Source organism: Bombina bombina, chromosome 5 (genome assembly GCF_027579735.1).
Source record: "Bombina bombina isolate aBomBom1 chromosome 5, aBomBom1.pri, whole genome shotgun sequence".
NCBI lineage: Eukaryota > Metazoa > Chordata > Amphibia > Anura > Bombinatoridae > Bombina > Bombina bombina.
In genome coordinates, this window is record NC_069503.1 from 1,045,559,140 (window position 1) to 1,045,578,207 (window position 19,068).

Sequence of the window (19,068 nt, forward strand, 5' to 3'; positions counted from 1 at the left end):
ATCCAAAGGGAAGAGCTACAACTGGTAATGCCTGTCTTGAAAGGCAAACCTGAGAAACCGATGATGATAATTGTGTATCGGAATGTGAAGATAAGCATCCTTTAGATCCACTGTAGTCATATATTGACCCTCCTGGATCAGTAGTAGGATGGTACGAATAGATTCCATCTTGAACGACGGAACTTTGAGGAATTTGTTTAAGATCTTTAGATCCAAAATCGGTCTGAAGGTTCCCTCTTTTTTGGGAACCACAAACAGATTTGAGTAAAAACCCTGTTCCTGTTCCTCCTTTGGAACTGGATGGATCACTCCCATAACTAGGAGGTCTCATACACAGTGAAAGAATGCCTCACTCTTTATCTGGTTTGCAGATAATTGTGAAAGGTGAAATCTCCCTTTTGGGGGGGAAGCTTTGAAGTCCAGAAGATATCCCTGGGATATAATTTCCAACGCCCAGGGATCCTGAACATCTCTTGCCCACGCCTGGGCGAAGAGTGAAAGTCTGCCCCCTACTAGATCCGTTACCGGATAGGGGGTCGTTCCTTCATGCTGTCTTAGAGGCAGCAGCAGGCTTTTTGACCTGCTTACCTTTTTTCCAGGTCTGGTTTGGTCTCCAGACCGTCTTGGATTGAGCAAAAGTTCCCTCTTGTTTATTATTAGAGGAAGTTGATGCCGCACCTGCCTTGAAGTTTCAAAAGGCACGAAAATTAGACTGTTTGGCCCTAGATTTGGACCTGTCCTGAGGAAGGGCACAACCTTTTCCTCCCGTGATATCAGCAATAATCTCCTTCAAACCAGGCCCGAATAGGGTCTGCCCCTTGAAGGGAATGTTAAGTAGCTTAGATTTTAAAGTCACGTCAGCTGACCATGATTTAAGCCATAGCGCTCTGCGCGCCTGTATAGCAAAACCAGAATTCTTAGCCGTTAGTTTATTCAAATGAACAATGGCATCAGAAATAAAATAATTAGCTAGCTTAAGTGCTCTAAGTTTGCCAAGTATGTCATTTAATGGAGTCTCTACCTGTAAAGCCTCTTCCAGAGACTCAAACCAGTACGCCGCAGCAGCAGTGACAGGGGCAATGCATGCAATGGGCTGTAGGATAAAACCTTGTTGAATAAATATTTTCTTAAGGTAACCTTCTAATTTTTTATCCATTGGCTCTAAAAAAGCACAACTGTCCTTGACAGGGATAGTAGTACGCTTTGCTAGAGTAGAAACTGCTCCCTCCACCTTAGGGACTGTCTGCCATAAGTCCCGTGTGGTGGCATCTATTGGAAAACATTTTTCTAAAAATAGGAGGGGAAGAGAACGGCACACCTGGTCTATCCCATTCCTTATTAATAATTTCTGTAAACCTTTTAGGTATTGGAAAAACATCAGTACACACCGGCACTGCAAAGCATTTATCCAGTCTACAAAATTTCTCTGGCACTGCAATGGTATCATAGTCATTCAGAGCAGCTAAAACCTCCCTAAGTAACACGCGGAGGTGTTCAAGCTTAAATTTAAATGTAGAAATATTAGAATCAGGTATCTTTCCTGAGTCATTAACATCACCCACTGACTGAAGCTCTCCTTCCTCAGCTTCTGCATATTGTGAGGCAGTATCAGACATGGTTCTTAAAGCATCAGTATGCTCTGCATTTTGTCTCACCCCAGAGCTATCTTGCTAACCTCTAAGTTCAGGTAGTCTGGCTAATACCGCTGACCGTGTATTATCCATGACTGCCGCCATGTCTTGTAAAGTAAACGCTATGGGCGCCCTAGATGTACTTGGCGCCATTTGAGCGTGAGTCCCTTGGGCGGGAGTCAAAGGGTCTGACACGTGGGGAGAGTTAGTCGGCATAACTTTCCCCTCATCAGATTCCTCTGGTGATAATTTTTTTAAAAACAGAATATGATCTTTATTGCATAAAATGAAATCAGTACATTTGCTACACATTCTAAGAGGGGGTTCCACCATGGCTTTTAAACATAATGAACAAGGAGTTTCTTCTATGTCAGACATGTTTATACAGACTAGCAATGAGACTAGCAAGCTTGGAAAACACTTTAAATCAAGTTAACAAGCAAATATAAAAAACGGTACTGTGCCTTTAAGAGAAACAAATTTTGTCAGAATTTGAAAAACAGTGAAAAAATGCAGTAAATCAAACGAAATTTTTACAGTGTATGTAATAGGCTAGCAGAGCATTGCATCCACTTGCAAATGGATGATTAACCCCTTAGTTCAAAAAACGGATCAAAAAAACGAAATAGACTTTTTTTTTTTGTTTGTTTTTTTAACAGTCACAACCAACTGCCACAGCAAGCTGTGGTCCTACCTTCCCCAATAAACGACTTTGGAAAGCCTTTGAGCCCTTTAGAGATGTCCTATAGCATACAGGGGACTCCTGAGGGAAGCTGGATGTCACAGTTTGTAATTTTAACTGCACCAACTGTAACTTTTATACTATAACAGTGGAAAGCCTCAGTAAAACTGTTTCTAGTCAAAATTTAAGCCAGCCATGTGGAAAAAACTAGGCCCCAATAAAGTTTTATCACCAATGCATATATAAAAACGATTAAACATGCCAGCAAATGTTTATATTGCAATATCATAAGGGTATTACCCCTGGGAGTAAGCATGATACCAGTCGTTATTAAATCACTGTATTCAGGCTTAACTTACATTAATCCGGTATCAGCAGCATTTTCTAGTGTTTTCCATCTCTAGAAAAAAGTATAACTGCACATACCTGATAGCAGAATAAACTGCACGCCATTCTCTCGCTGAAGTTACCTCATCTGTGTAATCCCCTCAGACATATGTGAGAATAGCAATGGATCTTAGTTACAACCTGCTAAGATCATAGAAACCTCAGGCAGATTCTTCTTCTATTTACTGCCTGAGATAAAATAGCACAACTCCGGTACTATTTAAAAATAACAAACTTTTGATTGAAGAAAATAAACTAACTATATTTAACCACTCTCTCCTACAACATCCTAGCTTGTTGAGAGTTGCAAGAGAATGACTGGCTATGACAGTTAGGGGAGGAGCTATATTACAGCTCTGCTGTGGGTGTCCTCTTGCAACTTCCTGTTGGGAATGAGAATATCCCACAAGTAATGGATGATCCGTGGACTGGATACACCTTACAAGAGAAAGTGCTAAATTACCTATGTGTGGAGATATGGTCCTGCTCACCAGTTCAGCTATAGGAATGGCCGCTATTAACCAAAGAACATTAAAGAGTAACATAAATCCCTATGAATCGTATGCGTACAACTGAAATTACACATATAACTGCAGAATAAGCTGCAAGGTACATTTTTTTAAAACAATTATTTTTGGATGTCACTATTTCAAATTAATTATAAACAGCAATGACTTGGCCTCTTTACTTTTTTTTTTTTTAACTTCTTTAGACATCTTCAGATTCATATAGCAGGACCAGACTGATATAATGCAGGAAAGGCACATCCAGGGCAAAGAGGATACTCCTGGGAAATAGTCGTAGAACAAGCTAACATGCTAATTTAACATTCAAGGGATCTAATTTGCATCATTCTCTTTGTATCCTTTGTTACAGAAGCAGCAATGCACTACTGGGAGCTAGCTGACCACATTGTGTAAGCCAATAACATATAGCACATATAGGGAAAAGCTGTTATAAGTGGATATACATCAATAAATTATCCTTCTCACAAAATGCTTAAAGGGACGGTGTAGTGTGATTTATTTTCTCTCTCTCCTCTTTAATTTGTTCCCGATGATCCATTTTACCTGCTGGAATGTACTAAAGTGTTTACCAATAACACCTTTATCTACATTTACCTGTAAAAAATGGCACCTATACTGAAAATGTTCAGTACAGTAGTACTGGTTATAGAAAAGATATGTCAACAAAAATCAGCAAAATAAATCACACTCAAAGTGGGGAGGTGATAGAGATGGGTATATGTAAATAGAGAGGAAAAGGATAATAAGGTCTTCTCAAGCTGCAAACTCAGCCCATTTGATTGGGATTCAGTTCCAATTAGGGGGGGGAAAGCTATTTCATATACAATAATCAATCCAAAAGAGCAATTTAATGTATATTTTAAACTGTAGCTAATATAAAAAGTCAATTTTTAAAAACATACCTCAGTGGTTGAAAGCACCGTGTCTTCATCAAGGCTAAGAATGGCGTCCGTGACTATATTATCATAAGGTAAGAAACGGCTGCTCATAACCTATAAAGGTAAATATACAAGTTAGACTTGAGCCAGCATCCAAACCCCCCCCAAAAAAAGTATAAACTGCAACAAAATGATATAACACTATAAAATAATGTGCAAATAAAATAAGCTTTATTGTGATAGGATTTTGCAGAATATAAAATAGACTTCTACTTGATGCTGATGTCACTGTGCATAGAGGGATTCATTCTACATCAGAAGCACTCAAATCTAGCAAGAACATCTCACACAATAGAGTTTATTATTATATTATCATTGTATATCTTATTTTATTAGACTTTAAGTACAATAAAAAGTATTAATGCAAGTAGTTATATGTATGTGTATTAACAGAATGTAGCATTAAAGTGATGATAAACGGTCCTATTTGTATAAACAGATCTGGAATGATAGCAATATTTTAGACAGAGTTTAATTCATCAGTTGTAATGAAGATGCGCTATAACTTTCTTTTTAATGTAGATATAAAATTCTAATACCCCGCGCTCCGGCCACCCACTTCAAAACTAATGCCGATTGGAGGACAGTTCAAACCGTTCGCTAACAAAATGAAATTTGTTTTGAAGTGGGGGACCGGAGCGTGGGGTATTGGAATTTCAGTACTACATTAAAATATAAGTTATAGGACATCTTCATTACAACTGATAAATTAAACCCCATCTAAAAAATCAATAACATTTTGTTTACATAAAGGGGAGAGTTTACCATCAATTTAACATACAATATACAAACAAAGTCATAACTTACACACTCAGTTATAGTTATAAGAATAACTCTAAATCAGGAGGGCCTCCCCTCTGATAACATTTACAAGACAGCACCCCCTTTATTTTTTATCTTTAAAGGGACAGTCTAGGCAAAATTAAATTCTCATGATTCAGATAGGGCATGTGATTTTAAACAACTTTCCAATTTACTTTTATCATCAAATTTGCTTTGTTCTCTTGGTATTCTTAGTTCAAAGCTAAACCTAGCTAGGCTCATATTCTAATTTCTAAGCCCTTGAAGGCCACCTCCTATGTAAATGCATTTGGACAGTTTTTCACCACTAGAGGGCATTCGTTCACGTATGCCATATAGATAACATTGTGCTCACACCCATGGAGTTACCTAGGAGTCAGCACTGATTGGCTAAAATGCAAGTCAGTCAAAAGAACTGGGAAAGGGGGGCAGTCTGCAGAGGCTTAGATACAAGGTTATCACAGAAGTAAAACGTATATTAATATAACTGTGTTGGTTATGCAAAACTGAGGAATGGGCAATAAAGGTATTATCTATCTTTTTAAACAATAAAAATTCTGGAGTAGAATGTCCCTTTAAAAGGGATTTGTAATATTTAGTTTTAATTTGGGGAATTTACATATGAGACAAGGTTCACACACAGCTCTCATTTCAAACTTTGTTACTGTATTAAACGCAAGTTATTGATCAAAACAACAAACACAACACAGTCTCGGAGCGATTTTGAGCTAATTTCCTTTCTTGTACATGCATCCTGCCCTTTGTCTTATTCTGTCATAACATTGCAGGTCAGCTGAGGCTTGTGGTTCCCATAGGATAGTGCAAAGTGTCATTGCTTCTGCACCTCCCCTTATATGCTCTGGCGCTCCCCTGAGGAAGCCCACCACACACTTTAAAAACCCCTACCCTAGATTGAAGCTCGGTATTAAAAACTGATCACAGTAATGTGTAAATCAAATAAACACTTCAAGAGAATATAGTCATAATTATTTGTTTTATTACTCCTTAATTGTAAAATCCCTTGCAGTAGTTCCTTTCTGTATTTCAAAATGCAAAAAGAATCCTTAATGCACATTTATTCCTAACTAAAGCACTTTAGCAATATCTTTCGCTACATATGAATGGCATCGTTCTTAGTGTGTTTTTGTTGCTTCACTGTGGGATGTTCAATATACAGTGATGTTTAAGGGATGAAATCATTCCGAAGCTACTACTACTACTTGTATACTCTCACATCTTAAAAGCTTCTTAGTGCATTTTAAGTATTTATTACCATCTAAATATTGACCCAATGTCCCTCAAAATGACAGACAGTTTGCCACTCCACTTCAGCCTAGTAATCAGGATAAATGGATTTCAGGGCAGTCCTGCTTCAGAGATGTCTTTGACAAATTTGTACTCAGAGTCATCTTATTATGGAACATCAATACAGCTGTAAAATATTCCTATTACAATCTAGTGTTCATAGGGAAATATATATATATATATATATATATATATATATATATATATATGTATATAGATTAAAGTAATACCAAGAGGCAATGTTTGATTTCCATTAACAGACATCTATAATCACATAAGATGTTTTCCCCCCTTGTAAATGCTGTTCTATATTATTAAACATAAGACATTTCCATAAATGAAAGCAGCTGGGAAAAAAAAAGACTAAAATACTGATGCTGCAATTTATTGTAATTTCTTTTAAACTAAAATGTTAAAGAAGAGGAACTAAAGCTAAAGAAAAACCATAAGTCATTTGGAAGCCATGATTTTAGATTAAAGTTAAAGGGACATTTTCATTTTATATTGCTATCTCAAATTGTTTAATCTGTATATGTGTATGTATATGTGTATTGCTTCAGACTTTAAAAAGGAAGACACTCTTCCGAAAGATTGTCGTCTTATAAATGTATAGTTAGTCCAATAAAAAAGTATCATTGCTCAATGCAGTACTCTTGTTATTTTGATATCTAAATCTCTGGACTAACACGGCTACTCCATTCAACGTGACTATATATATATATATATATAAAGACTGCAATATACTTTATTTATTTTTATCGTGGTCCTGTAATTCCATTCTGAAATTGTGAGCTTTTCAGTCCCTCTTGGAATTCGAAGTTCCACATAGCCATTGGCTGCACCTTAGAGTAACCTAAGTTACAACATGATTGCTTCCATTGTTTAATATACACTAAAACTTTATACTTATTTTGTCAAGATTTAGGCAGCTAATAAAACTTTAAAAAATGAATCTTCATGTTATTATCATACTAATGTTTACTTTGAATGCATAATTCTATCTAGCATTTATTTAGAGTCCTTTAAATGCCTTTTTCCATCCACGGTTGCCATACCAACACAATGTTATGAAGAATAGGTTTAGTTTTCCAAAGCTGGAAGACTACAGAAGGGTGACACAAGTTAAAATGTTAAAAGTATGTCATCTTAAATATACTGTTATTTAGTTGTGACACATATTTTACTTAATTATGAGACCACACAATAAGAAAGTCTTATTCTATTATATGCAGCAGAAGAATGAATATGTGGGAGCTAAAACCATACAGTTTCTCGCATCTTCGCATAAGCCTGTCTTCCCTTCAATTTCCATAAAAACGAAAGTGGTGAAATACAAGACGTTGTCTTGGCACGTATTCAACCAAAGAGTTACATTTAAAAGCGTATAATAAAATTCTGCATGTAGCATTTCAGCCCCTAAAGTAATTACAGCTGCTAATCTCAGGCATTCCTGAACAACATTCACCAACCACAGATAATCAAGAATAGTGGATAAGCATTTTTCCCCCTATTGCTAGAACAGGTTTCCCAGCAATTACACAGTGAATAGAAATCTATCTGAGGAAGTGAACCAAGATACTTTCCTCACCACCTGAACATGAAACAATTCTTTGGGTATCAGAAGGTAGAAAATATCTATGCTTAGAGCACAGGTAATAAAAAAAAAAAATACACACGAAAAAAAAAATGAAATTTGAATATTAACAAGACAGTCAAAGGTTCCAATCATCAGCTGTCTAAATCATTTCCACCAAAATGCCTCTCTATGTTTGACAATGTCTGGCATACAACAGAGCCTTCGTTAAAGAGGAGAAGTGATGCACTACAGTATGCCTGGCTGCACACAGGAGACTTGTTTGTGGAAATAACTGCATCAAGGTCAGTGCTTACACAAGGTGAGAAGGCATCTGCGTTTCAGAATCTTAAAAGGATCATCAGATTTTTCAAAGCTTAAAAGAAAAACATCCAAAACAGGCTCATCCTACCAGAAACGCTCCCAATGCACTGAATCCTAAATTAGAAATAATCAGCTATTGCCTGAATAGACAGGGACTGCGCTTTAGTCAAGATTTGGGCCCTTATGGGGCAAGAACAAAATAATGGTGTGTAAGGGGAAGAACGTTATAAAGATGAAGCAGAATTTCCAGGCCAACTTGAAAGGGCATGCGTAGGAGAGGGGAGATTACAGGGATTATTTCAAGGCTTAGATATGTAGGTCTCAATATGGTTCATCAGCTGAGTCTATAACAAAATTATATTGTATTTGCAGGTTTTTTAAAGAAAAATGGTGTTTTGTAATGTTTAGAATTCTTATGCGGGTAAAAACGTGTGCTCCAGAGAACAGGGTGGATGAAGTATGTCCCAGGGAGGTATTGACAACAGATGTGACATATCAGAGGCTCATGCTGAAGTACTTTGAGGGACATCTACTAGGTATTCTGGACAATCCATATAAAAACTATATCATTTAGGTATCATGAAAGCTCAGTAAGTAATGTGGTGGAGATGATTATGTGTCACCCAACCTCGGCTGAATTACAGGGTCAGAATACATAATACACTCTTACATAGTGTGTGTTTATTAGATGTAAAGCAAATGTAAAGCAAAGATATGTTTTACCCAAAACAAAATGTCTCTCTAAACAAACGTTTTCTATACAATATTTCTAACATTAGACGTGTATAAAGAATTCTTTTTAATTCACAAAATGTTACTTCAGAATGACAGGTTGTTCCTTAGCTAATGAAGATAAATAATATTTGCTCACCTTGCTCTCCCCTTCAATGACAATGACAGGCACGGCAGTTGCAGGCCAGCGGTGTTTGGCAGGGAGTGGCTTGTCACAATTCCATAGGACAATAATCTTGGGTGGGAGGGAGAAAAAAAAGAATATAAGTATATATAACTGGTGGGCAAAATGTATGCGCAACACCTGGATCTTTAAAAAATTTTGACTAACTTTTCCGTTTCCCTGACCTATTAAACCATAAATATTTGCAATTGAGAAAAGTTAGCATATATTTGTATTTTTCTAGCTGAACACTTCCTAATTCATACAAATAAAGCAACATTGGGTGCCTGATAAAGTGCCTCTACAATTTTTTAAAAATGTTTTAAAAACATGAAGCACAGTAAAATACAACAATAAAGAGATAGTTCATTAGCACTTGCTTTGAATTTCAGACAAGCAGTAGATTCATTTCTAATGAATTTAAAAGTTTCCATTCATTTCCCTCTCCCCTGTATCATGTGACAGCTATAACCCAACCACAGATTCCAATATGTACATAAGCTCTTACATTTTTGCTCTTCAATAAAGGATACTACAACAATTATGTAAAATCGATAATGGAAGTATATTGAATAGTTTTTGCATACTCTATCGTAAACAAGAAACTTTACCTGTTTAAGCAGACAAATCAACTTCAGAATTAAAATTAAAGGGACACGAAACACAAATATTTTCTTTTGTGAGTCAGGCAAAGCATACAATTTTAAATAAAGTTTCAAATTTACTTCTAAAATCAAATTTCAAATGTTCACAGGTATTCTTTGTTGAAGAGATACCTAGGTAGATGTCTGGAGCACAGCATGGCAGGAAATAGTCTTGCAAATGGATACCATTCTTGCAAAACGGCTGCCATATAGTGCTGCAGACGTGTGCATGCGCCTGAGCTTACACCCATGCTGTTCAACAAAAGATAACAAGAGAACAAAGACAAATAAATAGCACAAAATAGGAAAAACAAAAGAACAAAATGCCTAACCAGTTTTGAGGATATTGGCCATAAACTAAACCATATTGTATCCGTCAGTTGATAAAAGTCAAGTAATATGACTGGATTCCACAGTACAATATTGTGTAAGATCATATATATTTAAAGCATGTAGAAAGATGCAAAAACAAATTAATCTGAGCATTTTAATTAAATTACCACATACTTAACCATTTTAAACAGTACAGAATAATTCAGCACGGCACTAAATCTTACTTCATTTCTGTGCTCTAAAGTCTTAAAGGGACATTAAAAGATTATAAAACGTTTAATTATGTGAACTAAAAAGAACCTTTGCAATATAATTTCATTATTTATTTTTGTCCTGTTTTTCCTGTAATTCTGAAAATTGTGGGCTTTCCAGGTCCTCCTAAAGTCATTGGTTGCACCCTCTAGTTACCCATTTTAACCATCCCTAACTGGCCTCAGCTAAGAAGGAAATGAAGGTTACAAGATGGTGGCGCCCCTTGTTTTATGGCTACTAAAACTTGACACATTCTACAATATTTTAACAACTAATATAAAAAAAACAACAAACATCTGCATATTATTCTCAGGCTAATCTTTGCTTTAAGTACACCATTTTTACTAGCTGGTATTTATTTATTATATATATATATAAGCAAAGTTTAATTTTATTTAAAATACATTGATTTTCCTACTAAACACCTTATAAATTACAAATTATTTACCCTCGAGGTACCAATAAGAACATATGCAACATGACAAATTTAGTGTGACTATTGATCTAAAAACCCAACTATGATGCAGCATTTAGGTTACAGTAAAGGATATTGCCGGCTTCGGGCACAAATAATGATACAATAAAGGTTGGTGCCAAGGTCAGATAAAAAGATTATAGGGCTGCAGGGAAGAAGGTTTCAGACAGGTGAGAAATTAAACTCGAGATGGCATGAAGTACATTTATACTGGGCACCATTTAAAAACCATCATTTCAATTAACAGTAGTTTCAATTGTGAGACAGTCTTGACCTGGGAATTAAAGGGACATTAAATAATTTGAGAATGTAAAATAAAATTTTTAATTAGCTGTGGTATATGAAGAAAAAAAACACTTTGTAATATACCGTATTTTCAATATTTATTTTGTCACTTTGACAGTAATTTAAATGATGGGTTTTTCAATTCCTGTTAAAATGGATGTGTGCAATCAGCAGCTTCTGAGCCTACCAAGGTATTCATTTCAACAAAGGACACAAAGAGAAAGAAACAAATTAGATAACAGAAGTAAATTGGAAAGTTTTTTTAAAATTGTATGGTCTTTCTCAATTTCATGTCCCTTCAAGTAAAGCAGTGCCAACTGTTTCAACAGTTTATTGATTAAAGGGGCATAATGTGAAATCTGGAACACAATTCAAATTTGCATAGATACAACGTTGGCGTAGGTTTTGTGTGCAAATAATATAGTGGCACGCCAAGTGTGTGTACCTTCTGACCTCATGCATACTCAGATAGACAACATGAAAATACACATTTCTTTCGTAAATGCAAACAAGCAACATGTTAATCTATTTGCTTCTGACCTACTTGTTCATACAGACTAATTATAATACATATGATGATACTGGCTACTATAACTGTTGCAATGTCATATACATTGCAAAAATGCCTCTATTTAAATTTGAAATTGATTAGTGTTCATTTCAAATTTGACTTCTATGAGCAGCCGGATATATACAGATAAACTAAGAACCAAGGTAACAACTCAACATTATCAGCATTATATGGTTGATGCGTTTGTGTTTGATAGGGGATGTTTAACATGTTAATGGTGTTTACCTGATGACAGTACTGTGATTTTGCTACGGCAACAAGTAGCTTCAGGATTGGCTGGGATTGGGAAACCAATGGCGTCACTGCATGGATGACTGCAGTGAACTTGGTAGGAGATTTTATACCTAAAATAAAAAACATCATTGCAAGTGTTAAAACATATTGATCCACAGATAAAAATATACAAAGATGCGCAAAATGGTAAAGGAACATAAAAGTAAAAAATGAAACCTTGATGGTTCCGATTAGAGCACCAATCTTAAAGGAACACCAAAATTAAAGGGACAGATAACTCAAAAATTGTTATTGTTTTAAAAGATAGATAATCCCTTTATTACCCAATGTCTATGAATAAGTCCAGGGGGCCGAAACACATAAGCCAGCCATGGGAATGAGCTGAGATTGACGTATGGATTGTAAGCATTATTTTTGTATTAATAAAATTTGTCTTTTTTTACCTAAGCGCTACGTGTCTGACTCGCTGGGGTTCTACTGTTTTTTAACTTTATTACCCATTCTCCAGTTCTGCACAGAAAACATGGTTTTTTTTTACCTCTGTGATTACCTTGTTTCTAAGCATCTTCTGATTACATGACTATCTATTGACTCGCATTTTAGCCAATTAGTGCTGTGTTGTTAGAATCCACTGGCGTCTGAACAATGTTATCTATATGGCTCACATGAACTAGCTTCCCCTGATGTGAAAAGCAAATACAAAAGCATGTGATCATGGGACTGTCTTTAGGGACTTAGAAACAGACAGATTGTAAACTTTGCTTATTTAATACACAGTATATAAAATAATTCATAAAACAGGGGCACTCTTTAAGTCATTACATTTTTTTTAAGGACACTTCCTTTGTAAAATATTTACGATTTTATAATAGTAAACATCGCACCATTCTTCCGCGGGCATCTAATACTTTATTTAGCAATAATCCAATGGCTGCGTGCCCCATTTGGCGTCCAGCTTGGAAGAAGCCGGATTCGTCATCGATCTGCTAAATAAAGTATTAGATGCAGTCGGAAGAACAGCTTGATGTTTACTTTCACTAAATGGTAAATATTTTACAAAGTAATGACTTAAAGTTCCCCTGTTTTTATGAATGGATTTTATATACTGTGTATTAAATAAGCAAAGTTTACAATCTCTTAAAAGCAAATTACATTTATTCCCAGACACATTTTATTTAATCTTTCTGCAAAATCATAATCTGCATTTTTGAAAATGATCAGTGATTTACACCAACACTGCATAGATGGAAGTGATGCACTAATGCAGTTCCTTTAAAAGAAAAAAAAAATATTTTTCCTTTCTGTTTTTACTTATTTAAAACACTTCCTCTGGGTGTGCTCCGTTATTTTACAATGCAGACTACTTCATTTATTATATTAGTGGCTTATTGAAGAGGCCATAGTTATGAAGATTCTTTACTTATGAGAATCTCTCTATTCCTTAAAGGGATGGTTAACAAAATTCCATTCTCCATAAAATGTTTAATTATGCATAATTTCAAAACTTTTTAATGCACTTTCATTGCTTATTTTGCCTGGTTTTCCGGTAATTTTCTTCTGAAAATTGTAGTGTTTCCAATCCACAGAGAGACTGGAATATATTTTATGGAATGCAGAAACCAAACATTTTTACATGCTACATTGTGATTGGTTGAAATGTGCAGGAGCTTGTTTATATCTGTCCCTGACTGGCTACAGCAAAGGAAGTAAGATAGCATTCCAGAGGCCTTCAAGGGGTGTGTCCTGCGCATACCAAACTGCATATTTTACGAGCAAAATTACAGGTTTTTTTATATTTTTAAAACATTTGTTTTGTATGCAATTCATTTTTATTGATGCAGATTATTTATGATGCATTTATAAATATTGACTTTTTTTTTTTTTTTTAATAAAAAAAAACCCATTAAAGACCAGCTTGGTTGTTACAAACAGCTTCTACCTATGTGCATCTTTGTTGCCTGTTACGATGGTATCCTGAATAATTACTAATCCTTTCTAAAATTAAAATTATGACTAACAAATACAGTTCACGGACAATTCCCCCTCTCACATATTTATTTTTTTAAAGGGACACTGAACCCAAATTTTTTTCTTTCATGATTCAGATAGAGCATGCAATTTTAAGCACCTTTCAAATTTACTCCTATTATCAATTTTTCTTTGTTCTCTTGCTATCTTTATTTGAAAATCAGGAATGTAAATCTTAGCAGCCAGCCCATTTTAGGTTCAGCACCATGGATAGTGCTTGCTTATTGGAGGCTGACATTTACCCACAAATAAGCAAGCATAACCCAGGTTCTCAACCAAAAATGGGCTGGCTCCTATGAATCACATTCCTGCTTTTTAAATAAAAATAGAAAGAGAACGAAGAAAAATTGATAATAGGAGTAAATTAAAAAGTTGCTTAAAATTGCATGCTCTATCTGAATCATTAAAGAAAACAATTGCGTTTAGGAAGTCAATTGTAACAATAAAATTCTATTATATATTACATTGTCTATAATCTTAAACAAAGTTGAATTCAGAAGCCACAGTTTATTTCCTGTGATGCACCTGGACAGGACACAGCTGGCAAGCTCAGCATATGTACATAGCTGTCAATCAGTCAATATCCTGCTCTGCAGCATCACAGGAGATAGCAACAAGCATACATTTAATAATACACTGCTCTAATGAATAAGATAATTTTATAATTACAACAAAATGTCCCTTAAGATTACATTACTAAATGTTTTAGTGAGAAAACAGCAAAACTAGAACAATACTTTAAAAACAAGTTTTTTTTCCCATTTTCTTAAAAATTATTTAAAGTATTAACTGAGCACTTATTTCATTTTTTTTTTCTGAAACAAGACTATTCCAATGCCCAGCAGTGTCTAAAGCTCATTATATTTAGCAGAGTTAAAAGGATCAGGAAGCACTTGTGTAAAATTGATGGTTGTGGATAGATACGTTTAAATGCAGAACATAAGTGCACAGATGTGGTACTTACCTAGATTAGCGTAGTAGTAGGGGAAATCTCCTAGATATGATGAATACTGTGGCAGTGCAAACAGACCACCCGGATGCTTGTTCCACATTAAACTGTTCCGTGATATGTGCTTGAAGATCCTATCCTGAATGATCTGGGAAGAAATAAAAAAAAAAGTGATGGAGCACTTTTGCAGAGTGATTTTCACTTGACTGCCTTGTTCAGTCACCACTTGTAAGTTAGTTAATGACTGCAATCAGGTAAGTGTGATACAAGTAGCTTTATCTGATATGCAACAAGATGACACACGCTTTCAGCCTTGAATGACAAAACCTGATGGATGCTATCTGGTGAAATGGAAAATGAATTTGATGGTTACTAGTCATTAAATGGTAATTAAAACAAATAAACTAGTTTAGTTTGTTGCTCTGAGAATCATTATAATGTCTGAAATGCAGCTGCAGTTCAATTAAACAGCAAACAAGTCTTGTTCCGGTTGTAATAAAACTCTTAAAGGGACACTCAGGTTAAATTAAATTTTCATGATTCAGATACAGCATGTAATTTTAAACAACTTTCCAATTTACTTCCATTAAAAAAAATGTGCACAGTCTGTTATATTTACACTTTTTGGAGCTAGCCGAATGCTGCAGACCGAATATATGCACGCACCTATAAAGGACTGCATATAGCAGCAGTGTTTACAGCAATATTTATCAGTTATGGCAGCAGTGTCCATAGCATCCAGTAGAGGGAGTTTTATCAGCAGCAGGCATTGCTGAGTGACACCATGAAACATGCACAGCTCTTCTACACTTACTACAGCTGCACACACTGATAGGGTGAAACTGATTTTTTTTTTATTGTATACCTTGAATCATGAAAGTTTAACTTTGATTTCCATATTCCTTTAACAAAATAAATAAATAATGAATGAATGAATAAATAAATGAGCTGAAGGTGGAAATGGTAAACAGAAGGAAGATCTAGATATGGGCAAATTCATTTCTTTTATACAATGGTCTAATGCAGGGGTGCTCAACCTTGGTGCTCCAGAGGTTTTAGAAATATATTTCCCATGATGTTCAGTGTCTGAGCATCATGGTAAATGTAGTTCAAAAACCTCTGGAGCACCCCTGGATGATTTTTTTAATGTATCAATTTAGGCAATTGGCAAATTTATAAAAACAAAACAAACACAAAAAAAAACCATGATCAAACAAAAATACTTAGTGTAAGTAGATGACAAATTTATATCTCTAAGCACAGTGACCTTTATAACATTTAAAAAATGCATTCTAAAATGTAATTTCTTAGATATAAGAAAGAAAAAAATTGTTATGATCATTTTAAAGGAATAATCTAGTGAAAATTAAACTTTCATGATTCAGATAGAGCATGCAATTTTAAGCAACTTTCTCATTTACTCCTATTATCCATTTTTCTTCATTCTATTAGTATTTTTATTTGAAAAAGCAAGAATTTAAGCTTAGGAGGCGGCCTATTTTTGGCTCAGCACCTGGGTTGCACTTGCCAATTGGTGGCTACATTTAGACACCAATCAGCAAGCACTACCTAGGTGCTGAACCAAAAATGTGCCGGCTTCTAAGCTTACATTCTTGCTTTTTCAAATAAAAAATACCAAGAGAATGAAGAAGAACTGATAATAGGAGTAAATTAGAAAGTTGTTATAACTCTAAACAAAACGGCCCAACATTTTTCATGATTTAGATAGAGCATACAACATTAAAAAAGAAATCCCAATTTCATTTTTGTGTGTCAAATTTACTTTGTTTGCATGATATTCTTTGTTGAAGAAAATAGGTAGGTAGCGTGCACATGCTTGGAGCACAATACGGCAACAATTTTGCAAGAATTCTTTTAATAATAATATACACTTTTCCCCTCAAGACCCAGTGCAATGATACCACACACCTTTGTGACCCTATGTTTATGCTTAATCTGAAAAATTCTGAAGTGACATACTGCAAGATAGCTGCAATTTTTGGCAAAGTGAATTTATTCCACAAACTTTAATACAACAAACCCCCACACACACTCACTCATAAGACATACACCCACACACTCTCATACAACACACACCCACACACCACACATACTCTCATGCAACACCCACACCCACACACTCTCATGCAACACCCACACCCACACACTCTCATGCAACACCCACACCACACATACTCTCATGCAACACACACACACACACTAATACAACACCTACCCACCACACACTCAGACAACACCCACCACACCACACACCCAAACACCCACACTCAGACCACCCCCACTCTCAGACCACCCCCACTCTCAGACCACCCCCACTCTCAGACCACCCCCACTCTCAGACCACCCCCACTCCCAGACCACCCCCACTCCCAGACCACCCCCACTCCCAGACCACCCCCACTCCCAGACCACCCCCACTCCCAGACCACACATCACACACACACACACACACACTCGCATGCAACACACAGACACACTCTCATGCAACACCTACCCACCACACACACACACTCTCAAACAACCCCCCTCCCCCACAAACACTTTCCTACAGTACACACACACACCCCACACACTCTCCCACAACACACAAAATTCGCTACCCAGTAAATATGGTGTTGCGACCCAGTAATGGGGCACTAGATGGCAGAAGTATTGGCCCAATGAATAACAGTGTTAAAAACACTATTTCAAAACAGCTGCCAAATATTGTGCCAAGCTCGTACACACTATGCTCTTCAACAAAGGATACCAACAGAGTAAATTTAATAAGAGAAGCAAATTGGAAAGTTTTTAAAATGGTAAGCTCAATCTGAATCATGAAAGACAATTGTTTCACATTCCTTAAATTGTTTTATTGAAAATGAAGAACTGGGGACCCCTAAACTAGTAAATAACTAAAATTACAGAAACCACAATTAGAGATTTATTTCAATTTGAAATAACATTGCTCTCATAAGACATAAGTTCAGACATATATAGTATTCAGAAGTAGAGAGCCACTCAAAAATTTGCATCATGCTCCCTGATTCTTAAGCTGTACAAACATAGGTTACAGTTTTTTTCTGGCTCTTTAACCCCTCTCTTGCCACATATAAAACTGTAGGTAGAGACACAGTAATGAGAGCTTGCAGTCGTTGTAATGTAAATACATGCTGTTTAGTCAGCTGTATATCCAATGTATTCCCTACTGCCAGAGAGAGCTACAGTATGTTGTGTTGAAAGCTAATAATTATATCAAAGCAACGCTACAATTTCATTTCTTTTCATTGAAATGACATCACAATTTACAACGGTGCAGCGCTCACTGCAATAAAATTAAAAGGCTCTATCAAATTTCACATTTTAATTTTTTTTTGTATTCAAACAAGCTGTTCAAGAAATAGAAGTTGTCTGCAGGGCTCGTCTTAAATGTAGTTTTCATCTAAATGACACAATCATACAACCTAAGCGTCTGCAAAACACTTACTGTAGACTGAAGATTATTGTAAAGATCTTACAGAGAATGGAAAATATAACCAAAGTCCTACACTCCATTCTGTAACTTTAAACATATGAACGGTTATGGTCCGCTCTGTTGATAAGGGCGTGTTACTACATAGTACTTTGGTCATTTCCCCCCAGGAAACAGTACTTAAAGGGCCATTAAATACAGTAACATTTCATAATCAATAAATGCATAATAAAAAGACAATCAGTAGCAGATGTTTTTCAGACAAATTTCAGACAAAGTTAATTCCATTTTCTCTGCCCCTGTATCATGTGACAACAGCCATAGACCAATTACAAAATGCATATTTACGTATACTGCGAACACTTCCACAAGCTCAGTAGGACCTGTTACTAGGTTTGTTCTTCGAAAAAGGTTACCAAAAAAACAAAGACAATTTGATAATGAAAGTTAATTTTTTAATTTTTTTTTAAATTGCAAGTTCTAGTTAAACAGTGAAAGTTTCATTTTGCCTTTACTGTCCCCTTTAAGGCTTCAAGTCATGCGTGAAAAAATGTTTTTAACGAAACAGAGGATATCCAACACAAGGAAGACTCTAGAAATAGCAACAATATAACCACTGAAAAAAATGGTTTAGCAATCTGTCTTAAATTATTTAGAAAGCATTATACTTTTACCTCAACTGCCTTATAGTGACACTACACAGATATACCAGATTAACAACTTTAATAAAAATTGTTCTTTTCTAAGCGTTTCTTCCCGTTG

At 35.6% G+C, this 19,068-nt stretch overlaps 1 protein-coding gene across 1 annotated transcript in view; it reads right to left on the reverse strand.

The window, feature by feature from the left end:
* The window catches only part of EXT1 (exostosin glycosyltransferase 1), a 478,718-nt gene that overhangs the window by 25,709 nt on the left and 433,941 nt on the right, over positions 1 to 19,068 (reverse strand). The window contains exons 5-8 of the mRNA XM_053715307.1: positions 14,850 to 14,982; positions 11,849 to 11,967; positions 9,040 to 9,135; positions 4,130 to 4,219 (exon numbers count right to left, since the gene is read on the reverse strand). Of these exons, the coding sequence (XP_053571282.1) occupies positions 4,130 to 4,219; positions 9,040 to 9,135; positions 11,849 to 11,967; positions 14,850 to 14,982 (438 nt within the window). The remainder of the gene's footprint in view (positions 1 to 4,129; positions 4,220 to 9,039; positions 9,136 to 11,848; positions 11,968 to 14,849; positions 14,983 to 19,068) is intronic.